The sequence below is a fragment of the Gopherus flavomarginatus genome, chromosome 2, assembly GCF_025201925.1.
Source record: "Gopherus flavomarginatus isolate rGopFla2 chromosome 2, rGopFla2.mat.asm, whole genome shotgun sequence".
In the NCBI taxonomy this organism is placed as follows: domain Eukaryota; kingdom Metazoa; phylum Chordata; order Testudines; family Testudinidae; genus Gopherus; species Gopherus flavomarginatus.
Window position 1 is genome coordinate 283,583,157 of NC_066618.1, and position 23,742 is coordinate 283,606,898.

General features: G+C 39.0%; 1 protein-coding gene across 5 annotated transcripts in view; it reads right to left on the minus strand.

Annotated features, from left to right (window-relative positions):
* Window positions 1-23,742, minus strand: part of ASAP1 (ArfGAP with SH3 domain, ankyrin repeat and PH domain 1) — a 329,644-nt gene that overhangs the window by 110,715 nt on the left and 195,187 nt on the right. For all 5 annotated transcript variants that reach the window (XM_050940653.1, XM_050940651.1, XM_050940654.1 and 2 more), the window contains 4 exons: window positions 21,462-21,591; window positions 20,574-20,659; window positions 18,089-18,164; window positions 11,791-11,877 (listed from right to left, as the gene is read on the minus strand). In XM_050940653.1, the coding sequence (XP_050796610.1) occupies window positions 11,791-11,877; window positions 18,089-18,164; window positions 20,574-20,659; window positions 21,462-21,591 (379 nt within the window). The remainder of the gene's footprint in view (window positions 1-11,790; window positions 11,878-18,088; window positions 18,165-20,573; window positions 20,660-21,461; window positions 21,592-23,742) is intronic.

Sequence of the window (23,742 nt, forward strand, 5' to 3'; positions counted from 1 at the left end):
TAGCCAGCATTGCAAGGTATTTACATGCCAGATATGCTGAAACATTCATATGCCCCTTCATGCTTTGGCCACCATTCCAGAGGACATGCTTCCATGCTGATAATGCTCGTTAAAAAAAATAATGTGTTAATTAAATTTGTGACTGAACTCCTTGGGGGGAGAATTGTATGTCCAATGCTCTGTTTTACCTGCATTCTGCCATATATTTCATGTTATAACTGTCTCGGATGATGACCCAGCACATGTTGTTCATTTTAAGAACACTTTCACTGCAGATTTCACAAAATGCAAAGAAGGCACCAATGTGAGATTTCTAAAGATAACTACAGCACTCAACCCAAGGTTTAAGAATCTGAAGTGCCTTCCAAAATCTGAGAGGGATGAGGTGTGGAGCATGCTTTCAGAAGTCTTAAAAGAGCAACACTTAATGCGGAAACTACAAACCCCAACCACCAAAAAAGAAAATCAATATTCTGCTGGTGACATCTGACTCAGATAATGAAAATGAACATGTGTCGGTCCACACTGCTTTGGATTGTTATCGAGCAGAACTCATCATCAGCATGGACGCATGTCCCCTGGAACGGCGGTTGAAGCATGAAGGGACATAGAAATCTTCAGCGTATCTGACATATAAATATCTTGTGACACTGGCTACAATAGTACCACAAGAACGCCTGTTCTCATTTTCAGGTGACATTGTAAACAAGAAGCGGGCAGCATTATCTCCTGCAACTGTAAACAAACTTGTTTGTCTGAGCAATTGGCTGAACAAGAAGTTGGACTGAGTGGACTTGCAGGCTCTAAAATTTTACATAGTTTTATTTTTTTAATGTAGGTTTCTTTTTACATAAAAGTTCAACTTCCATGATAAAGAGACTGTAGTACAGTACTTATATTAGGAGAATTGAAAAATACTATATTTCCTCTGTTTTTTACAGTGCAAATACTTGTAATAAAAAATAAACGTAAATTGAGCAATGTACACTTTGTATTCTGGTTTGTAATTGAAATCAATATGTTTGAAAATGTAGAAAACATCCAAAAATATTCAAATAAATGGTATTCTATTATTGTTTAACAGCGCAATCGTGATTACTTTTTTTAATCGCTTAACAGCCCTAGTACTAACTATGTATGTTAAACTATCTGTTCGACCTTGCATTTAGCTATGACACTCTGAGTACCCTTCCCAGACCTGACAAAGAGCACTGTGTGGCTCAAAAGCTAGTCTCTCTCTCACCAACAGTCCAATAAAATGTATTACCTCGCCCATCTTGTCTCACTAATAACATTATCACTTAGAATTTTTAAATTTTTCTTCTGCTTTCAAGTTTTATTGCATGTTAGCTGTTTATTCTGCTATTTGAACTCCTTGGTGGAGAGGGATTTATAAACTAAAACAATTCAGTTATGAATGTGTGTGTGTAATCTCTACTCATGTGAAGAATGTCATTGATTTCTGATGAAATTACGCAAATGAACAGAAATTATTTTCACGTGACTAAAAGATTGAAAGGTTTTACCTAAGCATCTCCTACTCTTTATAAATTTTTGAATGTTCATAACAACTGTATCCTATCCTCCACAGAACTGGAACTAATTATAGAAGATTAACTACTTAAAGTGTTACCATGCAGTGTTTTTGGCTGAAAAATTATATTTCGTAAAAAACATTTTTTAAAACCTATTTTATTAATGTAATTAAATTATTTTAAAGCTTTATTGTGAAGCAGTTAGATGCAGTCATAACATACTTGAATAAAGCTATAAAAGTAAGTGAAAAGTTAAGCAAAAGTCTTAGTTTTTATATAACCTCTTCTCTATCCACAATCACAAACCTTAAACTTACTCCAACTACTATATACCACAGATGATGCACTTCAGTTTTACTCTGCTTCCTCACCCTGTTCTTCTACAACTACTTCCAAGTGATAAGAATTGTGTATATTTGGTGCATATATGTCAAATCAGGAGGGCGCGGTTTGGCAAAGTGGGTGATGTGAAGCTTGTATCCCTTGGGTGTGCACAGTTAAGATTTTAGTACATGTCAACACAAAGATTTACATCACTGCAACATACATAAGAACAGCCATACCAGGTCAGACCAAAGGTGCATCTAGCCCAGTAGCCTGACTTCTGACAGTGGCCAATGCCAGGTGCCCCAGAGGGAATGAACAGAACCGGTAATCATCACTCATTCCTGTCCGTTACAGCTATTCCCCTATTCCATTTTGTTTCCCCAGACTCCATTTTATTTTCTGTTCTCCTGTGGCCGCCCTTCCCTGGCTGTTAAGTTGTTTACCAGGGCCACTGCCCTTCTCAAAGGGAGGGACCCTTAAGTTGTTTAACAAGAGCCATTGCCCTTCTCAAAGGGATGGCCACTTGTGCTGCATGCTAAATGGGACCACTGCCCTTTTCAAAGGGTTAGTCCTGTTATCACCTCGTTGAACCTGGGCTTGGTGTAGGGTAGGCAATGTCCAGAGCTGCAAGGCCTATTGTGGTTTTAAGATCCTGGGCATGAGTCATAGTCTCATGTGCTCTTGAGTCACTTATTGCACAGGACTATGTCCAGGCATGTCTCTGGGCTTACCTTCAGTTTTTCCCCTGTGCCCCCTCCCCTGTGACAGAGGGAGCCTATCAGGATTACTGGTGGGAAACTGCCCAAGTTTGCCTTTAAAACCAGACATTTTTGAAACACACCTCAGAAAGGTTCCTGCATTGCTGCCTGGTCTGATCAGCCAGGGGTTCTGGGGGGTCCTTTCTCCGCTCTCGTTTTATTTTTGAGCGTACCCCCGTTTTTTGAACGCCCCCCCCCCACGAAGAACGAATTGCTACCTGAGAGATCTCCTGATTATTGAGACTGTACCGAACCCTCCTTGCCTCTTCTGATGTTGCTGCTGCTTCTGCCTTTGCTGCTGCCTTGGGGACTGGTAAGAATCCCTCTGTAAAACTTTCTATACTTTTATTTTATTATTTTAGCTGCTGGCTCTGTTTCCCCAGCACACAGACTCAAGCTAAACCTTGGTCTGTGTCTTAAAACCTCTCTTAAACTACAGGGCTCTTTGCCACTGCTAAGCTCTGCTCCTGTGGGCTTTGCCTTGGGGCTCTCTGCTTTCAGCTGTATCCACCGCTGTAGCCACCATCCCTTGGCTTCCTTGGGAGCTGGGTCCTGGATACATACCACTCTGCCCTCTGTAACCTCCCCATAGCATAAGGTGCACCATAGGTCTTGTTTTTTTTTAATTTAATAAGTCATAGTTTGTTAAGATTGTAGAGCTTGTAAGTTTCTGTGATATTTGTTGTGTTGCCTAATTGTTGGTTAAGATAAGTTTAGAAAATCATTCCCTGGTTGTATTCTGTAGCTGCTTGTCATTTTATATAAGTTTGATTAAGTTAGGGGATAGATAAGGTTTTTACTATTTGAATTTGTCTTCCCACTGCCCCAACCCCGCCCCCCCCCAAGCTCCCCAGTCACTCATTGCAGTCTCTCTGCTGTTTAAACTTGCAGCCTGTCTGCTCTCTGTGTCTCCCTGAGCTTAAATCTCCCTCTGTAGCGCCTCTATCTTTGGTTTCTGCTCCACCACGTGCTCCTCTTCCCCCATCCCCTAACCTCATTCCTCTACCACTGCCTTTCTCTCTCTCTCTCTCTCTTTTAATCCCTTCCCCCACGTGTTCACCCCGCTCCTACTGCTGCCAAACCTCAATTGTATTACTGAAGTCTAGCATAAAACCCCATTGGTTACCCTTTTTCTCTCTCACACACCTCACATTTTATATTTACACCACTGTGACACATTTTTACCTAGAGTTGTTGGTTATTTAACACATTTTACCCATAACTGTTAGTTGGTTATATGCTGCTGTGACACACCCTTTACCTAGAAATTGTTAGCTACCTGTTACATTTATACTTCAGTGTTAGTTGGTTACCAACTGTATTGTACCCCACTGTATTGTACCCCACTATTGAAACCCCCTATACTATACTAAAAGAACTCCCTCCCCAATTGCCTACCTTAACAAACCCCATACCCCTCACTATTAAATTTTCCCTGTTTTTGCATTTTCTTAATAAAGTTTATTTTGCACCCCACCTGTGTGGTAATTGCTCCCCAAGATCCCATATACCTGCAGGCAGGGACAATTCCCAGCTTCTAGAACAATGGAACAACTGAATAATTGTAAAATAGTATTTATTGGCAATGCAGTAGCACCCAAAGCCTCAATCAGAATTGGAGCAGCACTGTGCTAGGAACTGAGCAAACAAAGTAAAACAGACTCTGTTCTAAGATAAGATGGAACCAATGGAAGTAACAAATCAGACGGGAGGGGTAGGGGTAAATAAAATCATATGAGACGTGATCATAATGACTAGCACTATACACAGCTAGATTGTTGGTCAAATTTTTAAAAATAAATGATAAGATGTAAATGAACAAAAATAGCTAATAGAAGTCTCTATGTTAAAAAATAAGAAACATTCACAGTAGGCAGGTCGTTTCAAATGTGGTGACATTACAGCTTCCATCACATGTCATCTCAAAGTGAAAGTATAGGAGATGCAGCAATCCTCATTAGGAGAGATGCTTTTTCTTTCAAATTGAATTTTGTAAATTTAGCATTTTTCTATCTATAAAATAGCAGATATTTCACAAAATTAAATGGCATTGGTATTTCCGAAAAAACTCTTTCCTCCAAACAAGAAAAGCTTTAAGATTGCATCTTATAATATAGAAAACCTATGAACAAAATTACAAACCTTCAGTAGTTCAAAACAATAAAATAATTAATAATACAAGAAACACCATGCCTACAGTTGCAGAAGAATCATGGGCCACCAATTATAGTGGTAGAGCTGCAATGTCAGAACTTTCCACCAATGCAGGATATAAAACTGGAAAAGAGTTCAGTGTTTCCAAGTGCAACTGCAAAGATGCTGCTCATGTTTACTCAACATTGCAAGGACGTGTGCATGTGAACACATGGTGTGTAACACAATCCTCTAGTGTAGACAAGGCTGTAGAAACCAAATGCTCCTCACCTCCATTATAAGGACGTTAATTTTGGTATGGGATATAGAAAGTGTAGGAAAGGATGTTAAAATAAATAGAAAACGGGGAAATGCTTCAGTGGTAGTGAAATGAGCAGAAGACCTCAGCATACTCCCATTCCAATGTGCTTCAGACCCACAGGTCTGATGTTATGTGAGCCCAAGCACTTAGAAGTGGGATTGGTAAATAAAAGATGGAGAACAGACAGAACTAAGGTAGCTGGTACACACTGCACTGGGCTACCCCATCAAAATGGCAGTTTGGAAGAGGCAGCTGGATGGGATGAGCTTAATGATGCTGAACAGAAGAGCAGTGAATGGCACTTTGTATAACCCCTTCCCATTTTTCTTGATGAATCTTGTAATCAGGGAGCAAAACTCTGGTGTCTGAATGGCTGTCGTGGATTCAATTGTTTTCTTTTTGTTGCTGAAGTACAGATCCCAAGGCATGTGAGCATCTCCCTCGAGTCTTTGAGGCTATGAAGTCTGTCATCCATTTTCTCTGAAAACAGAGATGAGCCTTCAAAAGGGAGGTCTTGGATGGTCTGTTGTACCTCTAGGGGTAACCCAGATGACTGCAACCATGAACACGTTCTCATCGTAATGGTTGATGCCATGGTTTGAGCAGCTGAATTTGCACTATCCAAACTGGTTTGGAGGGTAGATCAGGATGGCCTCAGTAGTCCTCCAGTACTGGTGAGTAACATGATGAGTGCCATGATTGCTGAATAGCTTCATCTGCTGAACTGGCACCTGAGGTGATGACTGGTCCGTAAGTTGAAGTGGAGAGGCTGCACGAGTTCTGACTGCTCGGTATTGGTCTCAGTACCTAAGAAGGGTGCTTTCGATTCCTAGAACTGATCTGAGCACTGAGTACCAGGGGTGCTGTTCTAAGTGTCAGTGTTTCTGGTGTGCCCTCCACAATTGCCCTTCTGGTTGAGAGGATGACCTTGCTAGAGGAGGAATGCTCCACAGTGTCCAGAATGGTCAATGACATGGACTTGGGGATCCATCATTATCCAGGCCATTGACCTTTAGCCAGAGGCCAATACGGGGGTTGTTGCGTGGCCCATGGTCCAAATGACTCTGATGGGGGAGTATGTGCCATGTCCCAGGCAGGACAGAAAGGACCTCACCTCCAAGTCTGAGGAGCAGGAATCAGATGCTTCTGACAGAGGAGAGGCCAATCCAGATGGTACTGGTGAGAGATAGCCTGGGGCCAAACCTGGGGATGGTGGTACCAGAGAAATCATGGGATGGTTTCCTCTCGACAAGAGAGGTTTTTGTGGAGGGTTGGGTAGAAGTCTGCAGGATCTTGGTGTGGAGAGGTCTGAGAAGCAGGTCACGGAATTAGCTGCAGGCCTACTACTGCCAGTGATACCAGTACCAAGAGGTTAAACAAGGCTTTTGTGGCTGCACATGCCTCCAGGGTTGTTGGGATCAGTACCATCTGCTCCATAATGGTCCTTAGGGGATGGCCTCAATGGACCTGCCACAGGCTCCAGAGGCAGCAGTCCCCCTTTTGGAGGCAAGGAGTGTTCTAATGATGGCCTCTCTCCCAAATGCTTCATGACACAGAAGAGTGAAAGATGGAACCCAAGGAAGGTCTGAGTTTTTTCTTTAGTACAGGGGAACAGGACAGAGAAGTCACAGACATCTCTGGTGGGACATACTATACTGAAGTTCTCCCCATGTGACTACTCCTATGAGGATGGAAGTGTTGCTTCCAAAAGCAAGCATTTAAGCTTGAATCCTTTACAGATGTGACATTTGTCAAGGATGTGGGAGTCTCCTAAACATTTCAGGCAGGTTGAATGCAGGTCGTTGAGCAGCATAGGCTTTCCACAGGATCTGCAGGACTTAAACCTCGGCAGGTGAGGCATCATTCTGGTACCAGTACCAGAAGAGGAAAAAATGGTCAAACAAAAGACCAAAAATGGAAACTTAGCCCTAAAATTGTCAAAATTTGACTAAAGTAACTATAAATAACAACTGTTGTTGTATGCAGCCTTGTACCTCCTATGTCAGTCCCAGGATATTACAAAGACAAGATGGGTGAGGTAATATCTTCTACTGGACCTCTCTCAACAGAAGTTGGTCCAATAAAAGATATTACCTCACCTACCTTTTCTCTAAAATAAACTACTAATTTACACCTATATACAAAGAAAAGCGAGGGAAGTACTGAATTAATCAGTCTGGAATTGCTCTAACTGTGACTGGTGATAAGAAGGAACGGAGGGGGGCCAGAGGTGGCTCCCTCTTATATCAGCACACAGTGGCACACGGTGACAGAGGTCACTTGAGCCACCACAATGGGTTCCACTGAGGGAAAAAATCTCCGATATCCGTGCATGGAGCACACACATACCTACAGTGGAACTGACATGTGCAATCACTCAAAGAAGAGCTAAAAGGTACCTAGCTTGTGTTAAAAGTGTCATGGGACCTTTAATTACGAACAGCCAAGGCCTCAATTTTACTATCTTAAGTACTTTGAAAGGTAAATGTTAACTTAATTTGTGAATTTTAATGCAATTTAAAATAGTTTAGAACCTTACAAATCTGCAAGAGGAAATCCAATTTCAGTTCATATGCCATAATATTCTGATTTAATCTGTAAATTTCCTGATGTTAAATGCTATAATGCAGTAATGCAAGGGGAAAATGCCCTTTATCTCTAACAGCCATACCATCTGTTTCAGTAACAAATCCCAGCTTTAATTGTGCAAAGATTCAAATACCCACAGATTGCTGAAGAACTGGTTGTTCAGACCACAGCCATGTATCTCCTGTGTCAATGTCATTTAACTCACGAGTGCTGAGTGCTATGTTATTTTGGTATTAAAGGACTAAAAAGCTATGGTATATTTTAAAAGCTATGAAAATCTAATGAGTAAGGACTCAGTTTAACAAAGCACGTTAAATATTTAGGAGTACAGTATAAGCTACAGTAACTCCTCACTTAAAGTCGTCCCGGTTAACGTTGTTTTGTTGTTGCATTGTGATCAATTAGAGAACATGCTCGTTTAAAGTTATGCAATACTCCCTTATAATGTTGTTTGGCAGCCACCTGCTTTGTCCATTGCTTGCAGAAAGAGCAGCCCGTTGGAACTAGCTGGTGGGGGCTTGGAACCAGGGTGGACCGGCAGCCCTCCATCAGCTTCCCGCTTCCCTATGTTCCCTGTGCGGCAGCCTCCTGCAGGCTATCAATTGCCAGGCAGCTCAGCTGTCCCTCCCCCCACTGCCATGTGCTGCTCCTGCCTTGGAGCTGCTCATGGGAGCCTCCTGCTTGCTGTACAAGGCAGGGGGAAGAGGAGGGCTAATGTCAAGGTGTCCCCCTCCCGCCGCTTACCCCATCTCCATAGAGCAGGGGGGAGATACTACTGGGTTCAAGACCGAGGGAGCTTGCTGGCAGCAGGGGCTGTCTCAACTCGCTGATCTACTTAAAAAAGCAATGTGTTTAGAGTGGGGTCAGTGTACTTAGAGGGGAAATGCACATCTCTGTCTGCCATGCTGTTCCCCTCCCTCCATTTGTGCTGCCTTGAGAGCGTGAGGCTACATTAACAATAATATGTTAACCCTTGAGGGCTCAGCTGTTCTAGTTCATTATTTAGCAGTAAGGCATTCCCTGGGAAATATTCCACCCTCTTTCACCCTCTGACTTCACCACCTCAACCAAGCTTAAAGATTTCCCTGGAACCTAACCCCTCCATTTAAATTAAATCTTATGGGGAAATTGGGTTCACTTAACGTTGTTTCACCTAAAGTACCATTTTTCAGGAACATAACTACAACATTAAGCGAGTTACTGTATTTTATTGGAAATTTTATTCATAGATGCAGTAATGCAAACTCTAGTGCATTTTAGGCCTACAAAATAGATTGGGTAATACAAGACTGCAGCAGAGCAATGTCAAGAGACATTGTTGGTGAACTGAAATCTACAGATCCTTTTATTTCCATAGAACATCTCAGCTTCACTTAAATAGTTATTAGGGATTGAGGAACTTGGAAAAAAAACTTTGTCTTAAAAATTTTTTTTAAATGATTTCAAAACACCATTTGGGTGTCAATATCTATTAAAACAGAACTTTTTTCTCTGAAAACAATGTATTCTTTCATTATAGTAAATGCCTCCCCTGAGCTCTCTGAATATTTGAGAATAATGACCTTCCTCCTTTTACTTTAAAAGTATCCTTTTCAAGCCAAACTTTAATTTTAAAAGTGTGTTTATCTTTTATTTAAGTCTGAGGGCTTGACTCATGGTACCTGCAACTGGAATAACTAAATCAGTTTTAATTTACATTTTATTTAGTTATTTTGTGTGTAGAAACATACTTTGGAATAAAAGTGCTATATTTCAATGGAACTTCTATTCATTTTTTGCCAATTTAAATTTCACTGAAATAAGGCAAATGTAGTCAGAAATAAAAGTGTGCACACAAAAACATGCAATGAAATAGCAAAAGGTCTGAATTTACAGCTGACTGAGCTATTCTGGTTGCAGTTAGCACGTAAAGAAGACCTTTGAGAAACTTGGAGAACATATTGGGTGAATTACTGAAGTCAATGGGAATTTTCCTATTCACTTCAATTGGACCAGGAGTTCACCAACTGTATGTGTGGAATGCTCTCTCTAGTGGATTATCCTTTCAATCCAAAGTCTTTGTTACATAATCCTTCTGTTTACAAAAAACATGTACGAATTCTGGGTGTTAAACATGCAATACTCAGTGACTCTATTGTAAGGAATACATACAGGAGCGCAAGTTGCATTTTTAAGTAAGCCTCTCAGAGTTTGAAAACCGTCTTGAAGATAATGGCTCTTAGCACGCTATATATTCAGAAAGGTAGTCCATATTTATTTTTTAATTCTCAGTAGGATTACTAATGCTATGAAATTATGAAAAAAACACTGAGCTGTTTCAGATTAACTGACTAACAACTTTAAAACTGGCATACTAAAATAGATGATTATGTATATTTCAGGAATGAATTACTATGCTCTGTTAACATGCTGGGATTCTGATGTCAAATGTTTCTATATCTTTTATTAGAGATAGATCTTAAAATAAAACAAGAATAAACATTTCTGTTTCTAGATTTCTTTATAAAATTATTTTAAAATTTATGAACATTTTCCATTAATACATTTCTGTTAAGGAAGACAACAATTATAAAATAACACTTAAAATGTGTTAAGTATGAAGATGCGGGAAAGAATGACTGTCTTTTAATAATTTACAAAAATACTAAATTATGAATGTACATCTGACTTTAAATAAACCATCTGAGAAATCATATCGCAATCTACAGACATCAGCTAAAGAATTTCAGTGTGCTACCTACAAAATTAACAATATAAAGTATATCAAAAATGGTCATTTGTTGTGTTACCAATGTCTGCTATTTAACATTAGCAATAGTGCCCAATTATAGGATCCCCACCAAGGCATTAATCTTCATAAGTATCTTATTAGAGAATGGGGGGCGCTCATGATTTACAATGTATGCAATTACAAAATCATCTGCTCAATCCACTGATCACCATTTTTAGTACCCTATATATAAGAACAAAAGAAGATTATTTGGTAGAGTTTTACATTTTTAAAACTACTAAAACTAAATCATGTTCTTCACTGTTTTGGAGAGAATATGATCAACACTTCTGCATTTGATTTCCCTTAGGTTATTTTTAATTTTATACATCTATATACCAGCTGATGTTTAGATTTAGACTGAGCAGCCAATGAGGTACAACACTAGTTGCCAGCAAGGCTTTGTATTACACTGGCTACCAGCATGGTACATAACTGGTTACTCCAGAGATGGAGAGCTTTAAAAACACTACAGCAGAGTGTAATATAAGGGCTATACTATAACTATATTAAGTAATTGAAATAATTGATCATAAAAAAGACAGAAAACTTCAGAGTCCTAATGTTATTTTCTTTATATTTGTAATTAAATATTTCACATTCTTAATATAGTTAGATGGGGGATGGATATTTGTTATTTTTGGCCCTTAATGACATTAATTTTAAAATTTACTAAGCAGACTCTTTGCTCAAATTGTAATTAGAACCCTTTCTCTGCAACTAAGCATATAAAACATGACTTTAAGAAATCATAGAAGGAAGGTATATTTATTTGCATGGGGTTTAAGAACATGGTTGGGTCAGGTGACCCTGTTAGGAGTAATGGTCACATAGACCAAATTTCATTATACATGTCCTGCTGCTGTAATCAAGATGTGAGATGAGGAGGATCTGGACTAGACTTAACAGTAAACATTTTCTTTTGAAAAAATTAAGTTTTTATTTTAAAAACAGGTTTATATCCTTTCCCATCTTTAGTATTATAGCTATCACAAAATAAAATGGCAACAGCATGGGAAGAATACGCAAAGGGAGAACTCATTTTTATCTTAAAATATTGTTACTTAGCATCACAATATAGCACAAAAGTAGTAGTATGATTTCTTGCTGTTCCTTCTGAGCAGCAGAAGGAGGGGAAGGGTCTCTTCTCACATATGAAATCTGATAAATATCCAAAACCTTGCCCTGTATTCACATATATTTGGATAGTCTGAATGTTATTTTTGTTGAGTACTGTTCAGGAAACAAACAAATTGTTCTGTACAAAGAAATTATGCCTATATAAGCCAGTTTTCAACTCAGACTTCATACAATTTACATTCTGCCAGAGAGTAACACACATGTAAAATTACCTACCTCTTTCTGATCAAGCTGTAAAGAGGATTTTATCAAGTCTCGGAGTGCAGTAAGCTGTTTCTTTTCTTCATCTTGTGTCTGCTTTATCTGTGGAAGGAAAAATTGCTGGTATTATTTCCTTTTCTAAAAGCAACTTTTACCTTCAAAGTTTTAATTCATCAAATTCAGCACTGTGATAGGGTATATTTGGCCTTCATGGCCCCTGCTGAAGGCCCCGCTGCTCTGCTACACTTGCCCCAGGAAGCAGTGAGATAGAAGAAAAAGTGGAGCAAAGGGGGGTCCTCCAAGCCTTTCTGGTAAGGCCTCACTGAAGCAGCCATGTTGGAAGCTAAAGAAACTTAGTCCTCCAAGGTCTAAAAGGGGTAGGGACAGCCAAGCCAATCAGAGCCCTCAGGCTCAGATTACAGGAGCAGCAGGGCCTTGGCTGAAACCAAAGGAGTGAGGAAGAGTGCTCCTCTATGGCTTGGAGATAGCAAAGAACCTAAGGACGCTGGCCCTGAAATAGGGCTGGAGATAAAAATGGTTCTGGTAGGGAGAGGACCAGAGAAATAATAACTGATTAAAGTAAGCAGTAAGTGGCTGCTGTGTATAGGGTTCCTAGGCTGGAACTCAGAATAGCGGCTGGGCCTGGGTTCCTCTACCAGCCACAGCTAATGTATAAACCCCAAGACAGAGACAGGCTTTATTTGGGAGCCTGAACCAACAGCCCAATTTAAAGTGCCCAGAGCCAGGGCTGAAGACCTTAGGGAGGGCAAACAGACTGTTTAGTTACTGGGCTCTAATACCCCAAAAAGAGTTCATTCAGACTTTGTGACTGGGTTGGATAGCCAAGCCACTGAAGGAAGACCCAATAAGGTTGGCCAGAAGCCTGCAGGGAGCACCAGAGATAAGCAAAGGACTCTGATAGCACACCCCACCACTTAGAGCTGTTACAGTCACCCATGAAAATTGAACATGTAGTAGTCTGTTCCTTATGTATTTATCCTCTATATACATATACCTCAAAAGCAAGCCAAAGTGAATGTATATTGAGAAATAGCCTCTTCAGTCTCTGCAAATGGATAGTATGTACTTTCTTGCCATATGTTAATGGTTCATTATAGTCAACACAACCAAATTAGTCTCTGAAGTCTTAATATTTCAGATAAGCTTGACAGCTGGTTTATAACTGGAGTGGAAATGGAAATAGTTTCATTCAACCACATACATACAGTCTGGGAGCATATGTAATTCTGTGGGCAGAGGTAAGGGTGATGTCATCTGATTTGTAAAAGTCTACAGAATCTCAGTTTCAATAGTGTCAACTTCTGCAGCATGATAGAAGGGAATCACTGCTATCCTGGCTCTCAGGTCGAGGTCCGCCAGTTGGTAGAAATTTTGATAATACAGTGTTGTTGGAAATAGGTTGAGTAGGGTATCATTCAAAAGCCCTTTCTCCCACAAAAAAAGGGTACCAAATATGACAAATCCTAGAACATTTATGTAAATATATAATTAAGAATTTTTTTTTAAATTATACTTTAACAAAGGCATTTCAAACATGCACTCCTCATGAAATTAAATTGTGGCCTTTGACTGAGAGTACTGTGTTATCAATTAATGTCCAGAACATACCTGCCACATTTTTTTAAGGTTACTGATTACTCTAAATGGAAGGAGAGCTTCAGGTTGATTTGCCATCATCAGCAAAACAAGAAGTGGTTCCATGATATTGATTATCAGCTTTATTTATTATGCCAAAAGAGTTGTAATGAGGCACTGGTTAAGACGTCAGCATCCAGCCAGAAATTACTGGAATTCATCTGCAAATGGTATGCATGTAGTTACATAACATATATTACATAACATAATTAATTACAATTCCAAAGTAATTTATTACAAAATCCTTATTTTTACTTTGGTCTTGATCCTCTTTAGGCATTAATGGGAGACAAAGAGTACTGACTAATTGCTGAACCTTTGGAGAATATAACTGTGATGGATCTGGTTAAACACAATGCTTGGTGGCACTTTAAATGCTATAAGAAGAACACCCATAACCTGAATTTAGTAGGGCTGGACAGGAAGTACATTGAGCATCAGGAAAAAGTTGAAGATGCTGGGATATGTGCCAGCTGTGGGCAAGACTCACTTTATACTAGTTCCCATGGCACGTGTTTCGAGAACACCTGCTTCTTTCTCGGGTAAGCTGGAAGCCCAATGGCATCCATTAAGTATAGTTTCAATAAATGAGACAACTGAGAAACTATATGAAGTAGTCACCCTAAGCGAGAATGTTCCCTGGAAAATAAAGTTAAGTGGCTGCATTGCTCCAAAAGACACCCACACATACAACTCTGCATATCACATTGACTATGCCAAGAATGTATGTAATGTGTTGCATCAAAAGCAACAGAAATAAATACTGGTTTTACCACTGCAAACTGTACAACTCAACTGGAGTTCACTAATTGCCTCGCAGAGGCTCTAATGAATAGGATAGTGGTGGTGATAGCTGATGCAGAAGCTAAATAGAGAGAAATATGTGCTTTGAACGGGATTGAAGAGGAACAAATATTTAGCAGAAAGACTCTTAGAGCATTTATTGAAGATGAACTGTGGGCTACGAACATTGCTTTTCGCAATCCTATCCACAGAAATGAATCTCAGCACATATCCTTAAAAGCTGTAAAAGAAGTGGTACTATAAAAAGCAGAAAAAAAGAGCTGATTTCAACAGTAACATGAAGACTCTGCAGCTGTTAAAATTTTACAAAAAGGCATTTTGTCCTGCACGCAGTATGTTGCAGTTTCAGAGACCCATAGATGATGCCAAACCTGAATAAGAGGTATAGAAAAGTCTGACCCTGACATATGGGAGAAATTCTGAAAAGGAAATTTAGTTGTTAGAAGGTTGCCTATTGGCCGCTTCTGTCTGTATGGGCCACATGATGCCCTAAAACAAGAAAACAGAGCTATGAAAGCAGTTGGGAATTGGTGGGCATAACAGTATCCAAATGCTCTTTCCTGTTTTCCTGACAATCCAAGAACTCCGTCGAATTTCAAATGAAACATTAAGCATGGCTGAGATAACTCCCCAGAAGTAACCAAACATCTAGACTCATTAGGTGCTGTTAAACATCAAGAAGGGTCAATTTTAAAGCTACAGGATGATCTTACTCTCACTGAAAACCAATTTGCATATGACAGAGCGCAGCTCATTAATATCAAGTCTTCAGTGATGAGATTACTAAAGATGTCAGTCGAATGAATTCTTTGGGTCATGACTTGTATGAAGCCTTCAAAACCCAAAGAATAATCCAAGGCTTCATCAGTCCATCGACTCCAATCAAGAAGAATAGACTAAATATTTCCTCAAATGTAAAGAAGAAAATCAGACTTAAGTTGCCAGGGACTACTATAGAGCTAAACACAGACAGATCATTGTTTACCCATCTTCCTGTTGTGTCCAGGTCTCAGCATGCTACTGATCTATATGAGACTTTGGAAAAGTATGACTTCTCTGTGGTACCATGACTGATGATTGAATGCAAAGGAACAAAGCATACGTGCCAGGCGAAAAACAAACTAATGCACAACTTGCATGGTCTTTCTAAGCAACACTTGCTGATAACATGACTGGTGCCTTATGCCAGCAAAGGTATCAATCAGCATAGCAATGGTAGATGGTATGGCTGAGGTACAAGCTCTCGACAAACCAGACACTTAACACCTGCTGAGGTTTTGACTGAACATTTCATTATCAGGCCAAAGAACAAATACTGGACCAATGATGAAGTCCACCTCATGTTTGACACGTATGAAAGGAATCAATTACAAACATTACCAGACAAAGAGGTTCCATGGTACTGCATGAGTCGAATTCAAAATAATTGATTCCACAAACATCTCCAACATCACAATGAAGAAGCAATGGTCTCATACTCACACGAAGGACAAGTTAACCACATACTTTGCAGGAAAACGCTCCAGCATTTGAAGAATTACTCACAGAATTTAGTTGCCTCATGGCATAATGAAGCTGATGCCTCGCACTGTTCAGTGGAATTTCTTTGTAGTTCAATGAGGATGACGACACTAAAATTATCTTGCATGCCATCAATGCAATAGAGAGGTACTACTAAACTCCAGATTTTTGCACAATACACAGATTTTCTAGTCCTCTCTGTGAGAAGGTACCCAATATCTCCACACGATTGTATTTTTGTGCATGCTGCTGGGAAACAGAATCACAGTATATCTGTCCAAGATGTGTTCCTGTTACTCAGAACATTAAAGCTGGTGCGCTGCCAGCATTCATATGCTGAGTTTACCATTTCAAGACCAAGGTTATGACACTTGCAGAGCTACGTTGGTGGATATTGTCTAAGAAGCAGAAAGAGAAAAGTTGCCACTGACAAGTGGTACATTTATACCTGCTACCAAATGGGAGAACAATCAAGTAATTAAATGATTACGAGATGATCAAGCACATCCAAAACTACCTTCCCCTATTAGGCATGGATGGGTCTTGGAGGAGGGACTGATCACATCAGTTAAGTATGAAATACTATCAATAAAATAAATAAATAATTGGAGATATACCTATCTCCTAGAACTGGAAGGGACCTCAAAAGGTCATCGAGTCCAGCCCCCTGCCTTCACTAGCAGGACCAAGTAGTGATTTTTGCCCCAGATCCCTAAGTGGCCCCCTCAAGAATTGAACTCACAACCTTAGGTTTAGCAGGCCAATGCTCAAACCACTGAGCTATCCACGCATGCATTCTTGAATCAGTCTTTCAGCTAGTCAAATGCTTGTATGCAAAGACCAGATGCTCAGCACCCTACAAATGTTTGGCCAACAGCCTGCCTGGCATAGAGATGTGAGAGTATATCATGTACAAGGATCAGTGTGACCACACAGCTAGCAATGAGGCCCTAGACAAGGACAACACCGATGAGGAATACATGTTTTCAGTCCAACATGTCCAGGCTAGCTTCTCTAGTATTACCAATGATTAACTGGATTAACATCCCTGTGTTGAAGTATAATTAAAATATGCTGGGTTTTAAACATTTTCTCAAATACATATCTACATATGTCATGTTTGGCATCATTGTGTTTGTGAGAGAAAGGACTTTTGAACGATACCCAACTTGACCCATTTCCAATGAAACTGTTATCAAATTTCACCAACTGGAGGATATGAGAGCAGACCTAAGTCTCCCCCCCACACACACCATTACACCAAAGAAGATGACACCACTGAAATTATGATTCTGTAGATTTTTACAAATCAAATGACACCTTCCTTACTTTTGTATCATTATCTTGCTCCCAGAATGAGATTTTAACACATTATGCCCCCAGACTAAAACTACAAAAGCAAATGGGATTACCAGGGGTATGCCTACACAACAAAAAACAAACCAACCAATCAACTAAGCTGCAGCAGTGAGTTAGAGTGTTGATCAATTGACTCGGGCTTGCGGGGCTCGTACTACAGGGCTAACAATAGTAGAGTAAATTGTTCCTGTTCATTCTGGAGCTCAGATTCGGAGACCCACCTCCCTTGCTGGGCTTCGGAGCCCGTACTCCCACCCTAGCAGGAATATCTATGCTGCTATTTTTAGTCTCATAGTGAGAGCCCATGAGCCGAAGTCAATTGCCCAGTGCTCTGAGACATATTGCCATGGAGTTTTTTATGCCATGTACATGTAACTTATGACTTCAGATTGTGAAATATAAAATTGCATTGGTGACACTGAGCTCTAATTCTGTATCACTTTTTGCCTCCCAATCAGCAGTCATAATTTGCAATATCAGTATTTGAGAGATTACAGAACTATACAATTCACTCATCAAAAGCTGTGTTGTACACAATTCCAAATTAAGTCTGTATTATCAAACAGTCCATTATGAAAACCAGACTCATATAAAATTTATGCTATATTAGTGAATATCTGATGCAAGGACACCCATCCGGTACTATCCACATGGTACAATATTCAAAGCCTCTATTTGCAGCTGAATAGAAAACTACTTCCTCTCAAAGTAAATCATGGTATAACTTCCAGAATGCAAAGGTTTTGGGAAACAGTTAGTACCCTCAAACAACTAAGATAGCTTGTTCCAGAATTTTAGTTACAGTTGAGGCTTGAAGGAACACTTTTTTATTTTTAAAGTGTAAATGTGAAGTTAAATTATACTTTTAGCTATTTAGATATTTCAGTTTACTGACAGCACTTAGGGAAATGTTCTTGCTTGTTCATCTGAATTCAGTCTATTTTCAGACATTATACTACCTCAGATTACTTACATTATATAAATCAGCAGCCAACTTTTCAATATACTGTTTCAATTTATCAGCAGTTTTCAAGCCATCTTGGAAGAAACTACAATGGAAAATACTTGTGATTTATCAGCAATACATGAACTTCTTGTATCAAAAATAATTGAACTTTACATTGAAAATTATACACAATTTACACTCACTCCTCCCTCACACAGAAACAAAAAAATATTCCTGTAAATATTCCTATAAATTACTTTACATTACTAGTTGTCTGAAATGATCTGATGGAACATAGTTTCCATATAGCTCTAATTTTAAAGCACTTTAAAGACCTGAATGTTATATTTTAATTCTTTACAAATATCCCTTGCTGCATGAATATACAGTATGCCCAAATACATGTAATTTTACAACTGAGTTAATCTTGAAACTGCTTTTGCATACAATTTTGATTTAGCTGTAGCATTTCAGACTTTAAGAGTATATACTGATGTCATGTACAAAGCAAGTTCACACAGTACACCCACTGCAAAAGCCTACACATATGAAACTCTGCAAACCCCCATACACATTCACTCAAACTGCATTGCTGGATACATCAACTGACAGCTAGACATAGGACATCCAAACCACTGTAGATAAACACAATTTTAATCTCTGTCAACTAAGTATTTATTTTAAATCAAAAGCTCTGGGAAACAGTCCCTAATCTATCCACCAGAGAGAGACAAGCTCTTTATCAGTGTATTTCTTTAAAGATGTCAATGGCACACTCTCCCTACCACTTGTCAGAAGAGATTTAACATTGACTTTTACCCCTAGATACCAACATCAATAGAGAGAAATTTGATTGTTCTATTTTATTACTGCTAGTAAACATTTTTCTCTTTAGCAATTCCCATAATCTCTCTCTCTCTCGCTCTCTCTCTCACACATCATAGCTGCACATGAGATCTCTCTCATCTTGTGCATCAATTCAAGACAAAAGCATCTTAAAATCTAGTTTCGGCATGTCTGCCTCTGTACTCCCATCTGTAAACACTGATATAATTTACCATTTATCTACCTATCTCACATGGACGCTGAGAGGATTACTTGTTTGTAAAAAAGATTAAAAGTGCCTTGTAAATATTAATTATTATTATGTAGAAGTAAGCAAGTTACCTGTTCATTACATTCCAGCTCCATCTGCTTTGAGAGTTAAAATCTGCTTCCTCCACAGCACTAGAGGGCTATGCTGCCTTTTCACTAGACCTACCTCTCTCTCTGGTTCCCTCTTTTCTTTTTGAAGGAAGCAGTTCTTTACTCGCCTATGGAATCTCTATTTAGGTTGGTCACATTGTAGTCACCATCTTTCCACTTGGAGGAGGACTAGAGAGAGCAGTATTTGGACCAGTCAAAGCTATTCCCTAATTAACCTGATGGATCACTGTTGAGTAATACAAAAAATACCCCTAAACCCTCTCAATCCCACAGAGTGAGACACTTGGAACAGAAATGAAAGATACAAATTTGATATGGCCTTATAAAACACTATCCTCAAGCTCTTTTACATAAGAGAGAGAGCATGTATTCTACTGCAGTCCAGTCACTTTACCCTAGTGATATTAAATGGAATACTTCACAGTTATGCTGAACATTTCTGATGCCAATAAAACAAAAACAAAAAGAAAACACAGAAGTAAAATCTGTGAGAAGGGCCTGCTGAAGTATTTCAACATTCTTTCTGAAAAACTGAATATTCACTGTAAAAATGTGCCTCGTTTTTTAAATAGTTACACTGAATAATTCTGTAATTCATTGCTTAAAATCAAATATAAAAGATATTTTGTATTTTTACAGGTTTCATTTTAAGATAATCTGGTGACAGTTTCAGTTGTATTAAAAAGTTATTTTACTGTTGGTATGATTCAAGCGAATTCAAGAAGAACTGAAGCAACAACAATAAGAACCACTATAATCCAAACTATGTTAAGATGGTTAAGTTTTCACTACAGTGCTTCAAATGTTTGGGGACTAAAAAAGTGATAGCAGGTTACACCTTAGTTTACTAAAAATATTGCAGAATACAACAAAGTAAAGATAAAACAACAAGGAAAGCTGCTGTTCTAGATTCCTTGTGTATTCCAGGTCCTTAAGCATATTACTTTGCCCCCATTAAGGACTAGTTAAAAACCTATTTTTAAAAAATTGAATTATATTGATGTTTTAAAATCAAATTCAATGGGACAAGGATTTGGCTCTCAATTCATAGACAGCTCTGATCATTAAGTATTCAGAATGGCTCAATTTAACAGTCTGCTTGGAATAGACATTACCTGGACTTGAGTCAAAGCTAGGCAATGTTCACATTTCTGTTATCAGATTTATTCTGCAGAAAAGTCTCAAATGCTTCAATGATCCACCATCAAAAGACAGACACCACCAAGACAATGTAGCAAAAGGAGACAGAGAAACACATCTGTTTAACTGGAATATTGGATTTAATGATCTAAAACGTTATACTTACTTGCACTGTGCATGATAATACTTAATAAGATTCTGTAGAAGGTCCACACCTTTTTTTGTCTTGATTTCATTAACCTTAATGAGATACTGTTGAAATAAAAACAGAACTTGCTGATATTTGTATGTTAGATCTTCAGCTATATTCAAACAGGAGAGCTCCTTGTCCAGTCTGTTCAACTAATTCAATAATGATCTCTGTGGTTACCTTGCATTACTTGTGGTTACCGGAATATACAAAATAAATTAGTATGTTTTTAGAACTCTCAAATGAACTAATTTTAACAATTTCTAATACAAGTTTGCCATTTGCAGGAATTATTTTTCATCTCAAATTGTAGGAAGATATGCCTTTTCGTCACATCACAATTAGTGCATTCCTTCAAAATAAGAATGTTATCTAATTCTAATTGATTGCTCCTCAAATTGAATATAAAGAGAACTATTTTAAAAGTTACTAGTAAATATTTTAGAAGCGATCATCATCAGTTAATATTGATTGAACTAACATGTCAGTTTAACAGGCATCACCAGATTCTCAACCAAATATTTCCTAATTTTAGGAACAATATATCGGAAAAGACATCCTGAACAACAATCCTTTGCACCTAAAGACCAAGAAAGCTATTTTGCTTACTATGCTTTCTTTAGCCCGAGATCCTTACTTTAACAATCTAAACAGAAGTCAGAAACTCAAAATGAGATGATGGCGAAGCTATGTCTTGCACAGGATTTCCAGAATAAGAATCTTTAATATAGTTCAGCCACTTGACAGCCAAATGCATTTTCCAATTCCACCACCAAGAGAATTTCATTACTATTCTTTAATAGGATCCACAGGACACTTCTATTAAATATGTCACATAATTAAATGGTAAAAGTTGTTTCTTACTTCGCACATCTGCAGCTGAAATAGTCGTCTTTCCTTCTCCATTTCTTCTGCTATCTCAGCTCCTGTTATTTCTGTTCTTATCATCCCGTGCTGTTTTGCATGTTCTCTTTTTTCCTTTTCAATTTTGGTGCTGCAATTAAAATTAAAATAGATTTCAGAAAACTTATTTCACTGTCATGAGATCTAGTAATTTTACTAAAACAAACATTGTATAACATCATGATGGCAAAATAGCCACTCTGTAAATACACATTCTGCCATCTTTTTAAGCTCTACATATTTGAACACCTTCCCTTAATACTATCTTGTGATTTGACAGAACTGACTTGCAGATGAAATGCTGAGATCACTATTAAGTGAGCCATCAATGAACTGAATGAGAGACCAGAAGACTGGGGTGTAATAGATACTCCAAAATGTCCTGAATGCAGACCAACATTGGCTAAATTCTCCACTTGGCCCAATAAGCTGTAATAATAGAAGGCTTCCTACTGTTAAGCAACATCTGTCAAACAGCTTCTGAACGTTGTTGCTCTCTCCTCATCTAGTCATGCAACATCAACACCATGAGATGCAGAGTGCTAACCTGACTGTGGTGCCGAGTCAGTAGGTCAGGATGAAGAGGAAGTAATATGGGAGGCTGAACCAACAGAACTGAGAAGGTCGGACAACCAACACTGCTTCAGCCAAGCTGGAGCAGGGAGAATCATTTTGACATGATCCAACTTCAGCTTTAGAATGACCTTTGTGGTGACTGGGATTGGGGAGGAGGGGAAGCATACATCAAAGCTAATCCCTAATTGAAGTGGAAAGGGTCCATTTGGGAGCCTGGGATGAGACTTGCTTGAGAACAAAATTGATGGCACTTCTTGCTGTCTCTTGTTACAGTAAGATCAACAGTCAGAATGCCCCATTCTGCAAAGATGGACCTCAGCACACAGAGAGTGTGCTTCAGAGACCACTCATGACTCTGGGAGAAATTCTGACTGCGGTAAATCTGCCAGTTGGGTATGGCATGACAGACATGTTGCTTCAGTTTTCAGTAAGGATAATGAGGAGTTTGGGGGTAGCGGCTACTGGGAATGAGAATAAGGAAGCAGCAATTACCACATCCGGAGTGGAAGCCAAACTCAAACACCTTAATGGGACCAAATGAAGGTGCCCAGATAATCTCCATCCAAAAATATTAAAGAAACTGGCATATGAAATTGAAAGCCCAATAGCAAGGACTTTTAACAAATCCATAAACTCAGGGGGCGTACCCTATGACTGGAGAATTGCAAATACAGTGCCTATATTTAAGAAAGGAAAACAAAATGGTCTGGGAAACTACAGGCCCATTGATTTGACCTCCACTGTATACAAGGTCTTAGAACAAATTTTGAAATAGAGAGTGATTAAAGATACAGAGGTAAGCGGTAATTGAGATAAAATTCAACAAAAGGTAGATCGTGCCAGACCAACCTGATCTTTCTTTAAGAAGATGACAGATTTTCCAGACAACGGAAATTCAGTAGCTCTATCCTCCCTAGATTTCAGTAAAGCATTTGATACGATTCCATATGGGAAATTATTAGTTAAACTGCAGACAATGGGGATAAACACGAGAATTGAAAGGTGGGTAAGGAATTGGTTAGAGGTGAGACTACAAGCCATATAGAAATATCAGGCTAGAGGGAGATTATTAGTGGAGTTCCTCAGGGACTCGTCTTGGGACCTGTGACAGAATCCCCAGGGTACAACATGGAACTGGGGTACCGCAGTGCCCCCTTAACTCTCCAGCCTGGGCTGTCTCTCACAATACTTTGCTAGTGACAAGCAGAAAACCCCTCTACGTACCGTTATCACTCAGCACAACAACATGTGTAGTCCCACACCTAGTTAGATTGCATAAATGCTCCCAGAGCTATTCACGAATCACAAAGAGAAAGGCACTAGCAAATCTCTCAAGCCCACAGCATTGCACCCTAAACTGTACTGTCTTGCCCTGATCAGAAGCCTCACCAGTGTAAGTTTATTACCCAGTCTGCCCCTCCCTAGATATGGAGAGGACACAGATTAGCCTTTGTCACCAGAACTGAAATTTCCCAAGCACTTCAACCAAAACACACTGTTTTTGGTAAAATATAAAATAGATTTATTAACTACAGAATGATAGATTTTAAGTGATTATAAATAGCAGGCACAAAAGGTCAGAGATAGTTACCAAAGAAAATAAAAGGTAAGCACAGAGTCTAAATCTTAAACCTTATTAGACTTGGCAGTATTTGGATCCAGCAGT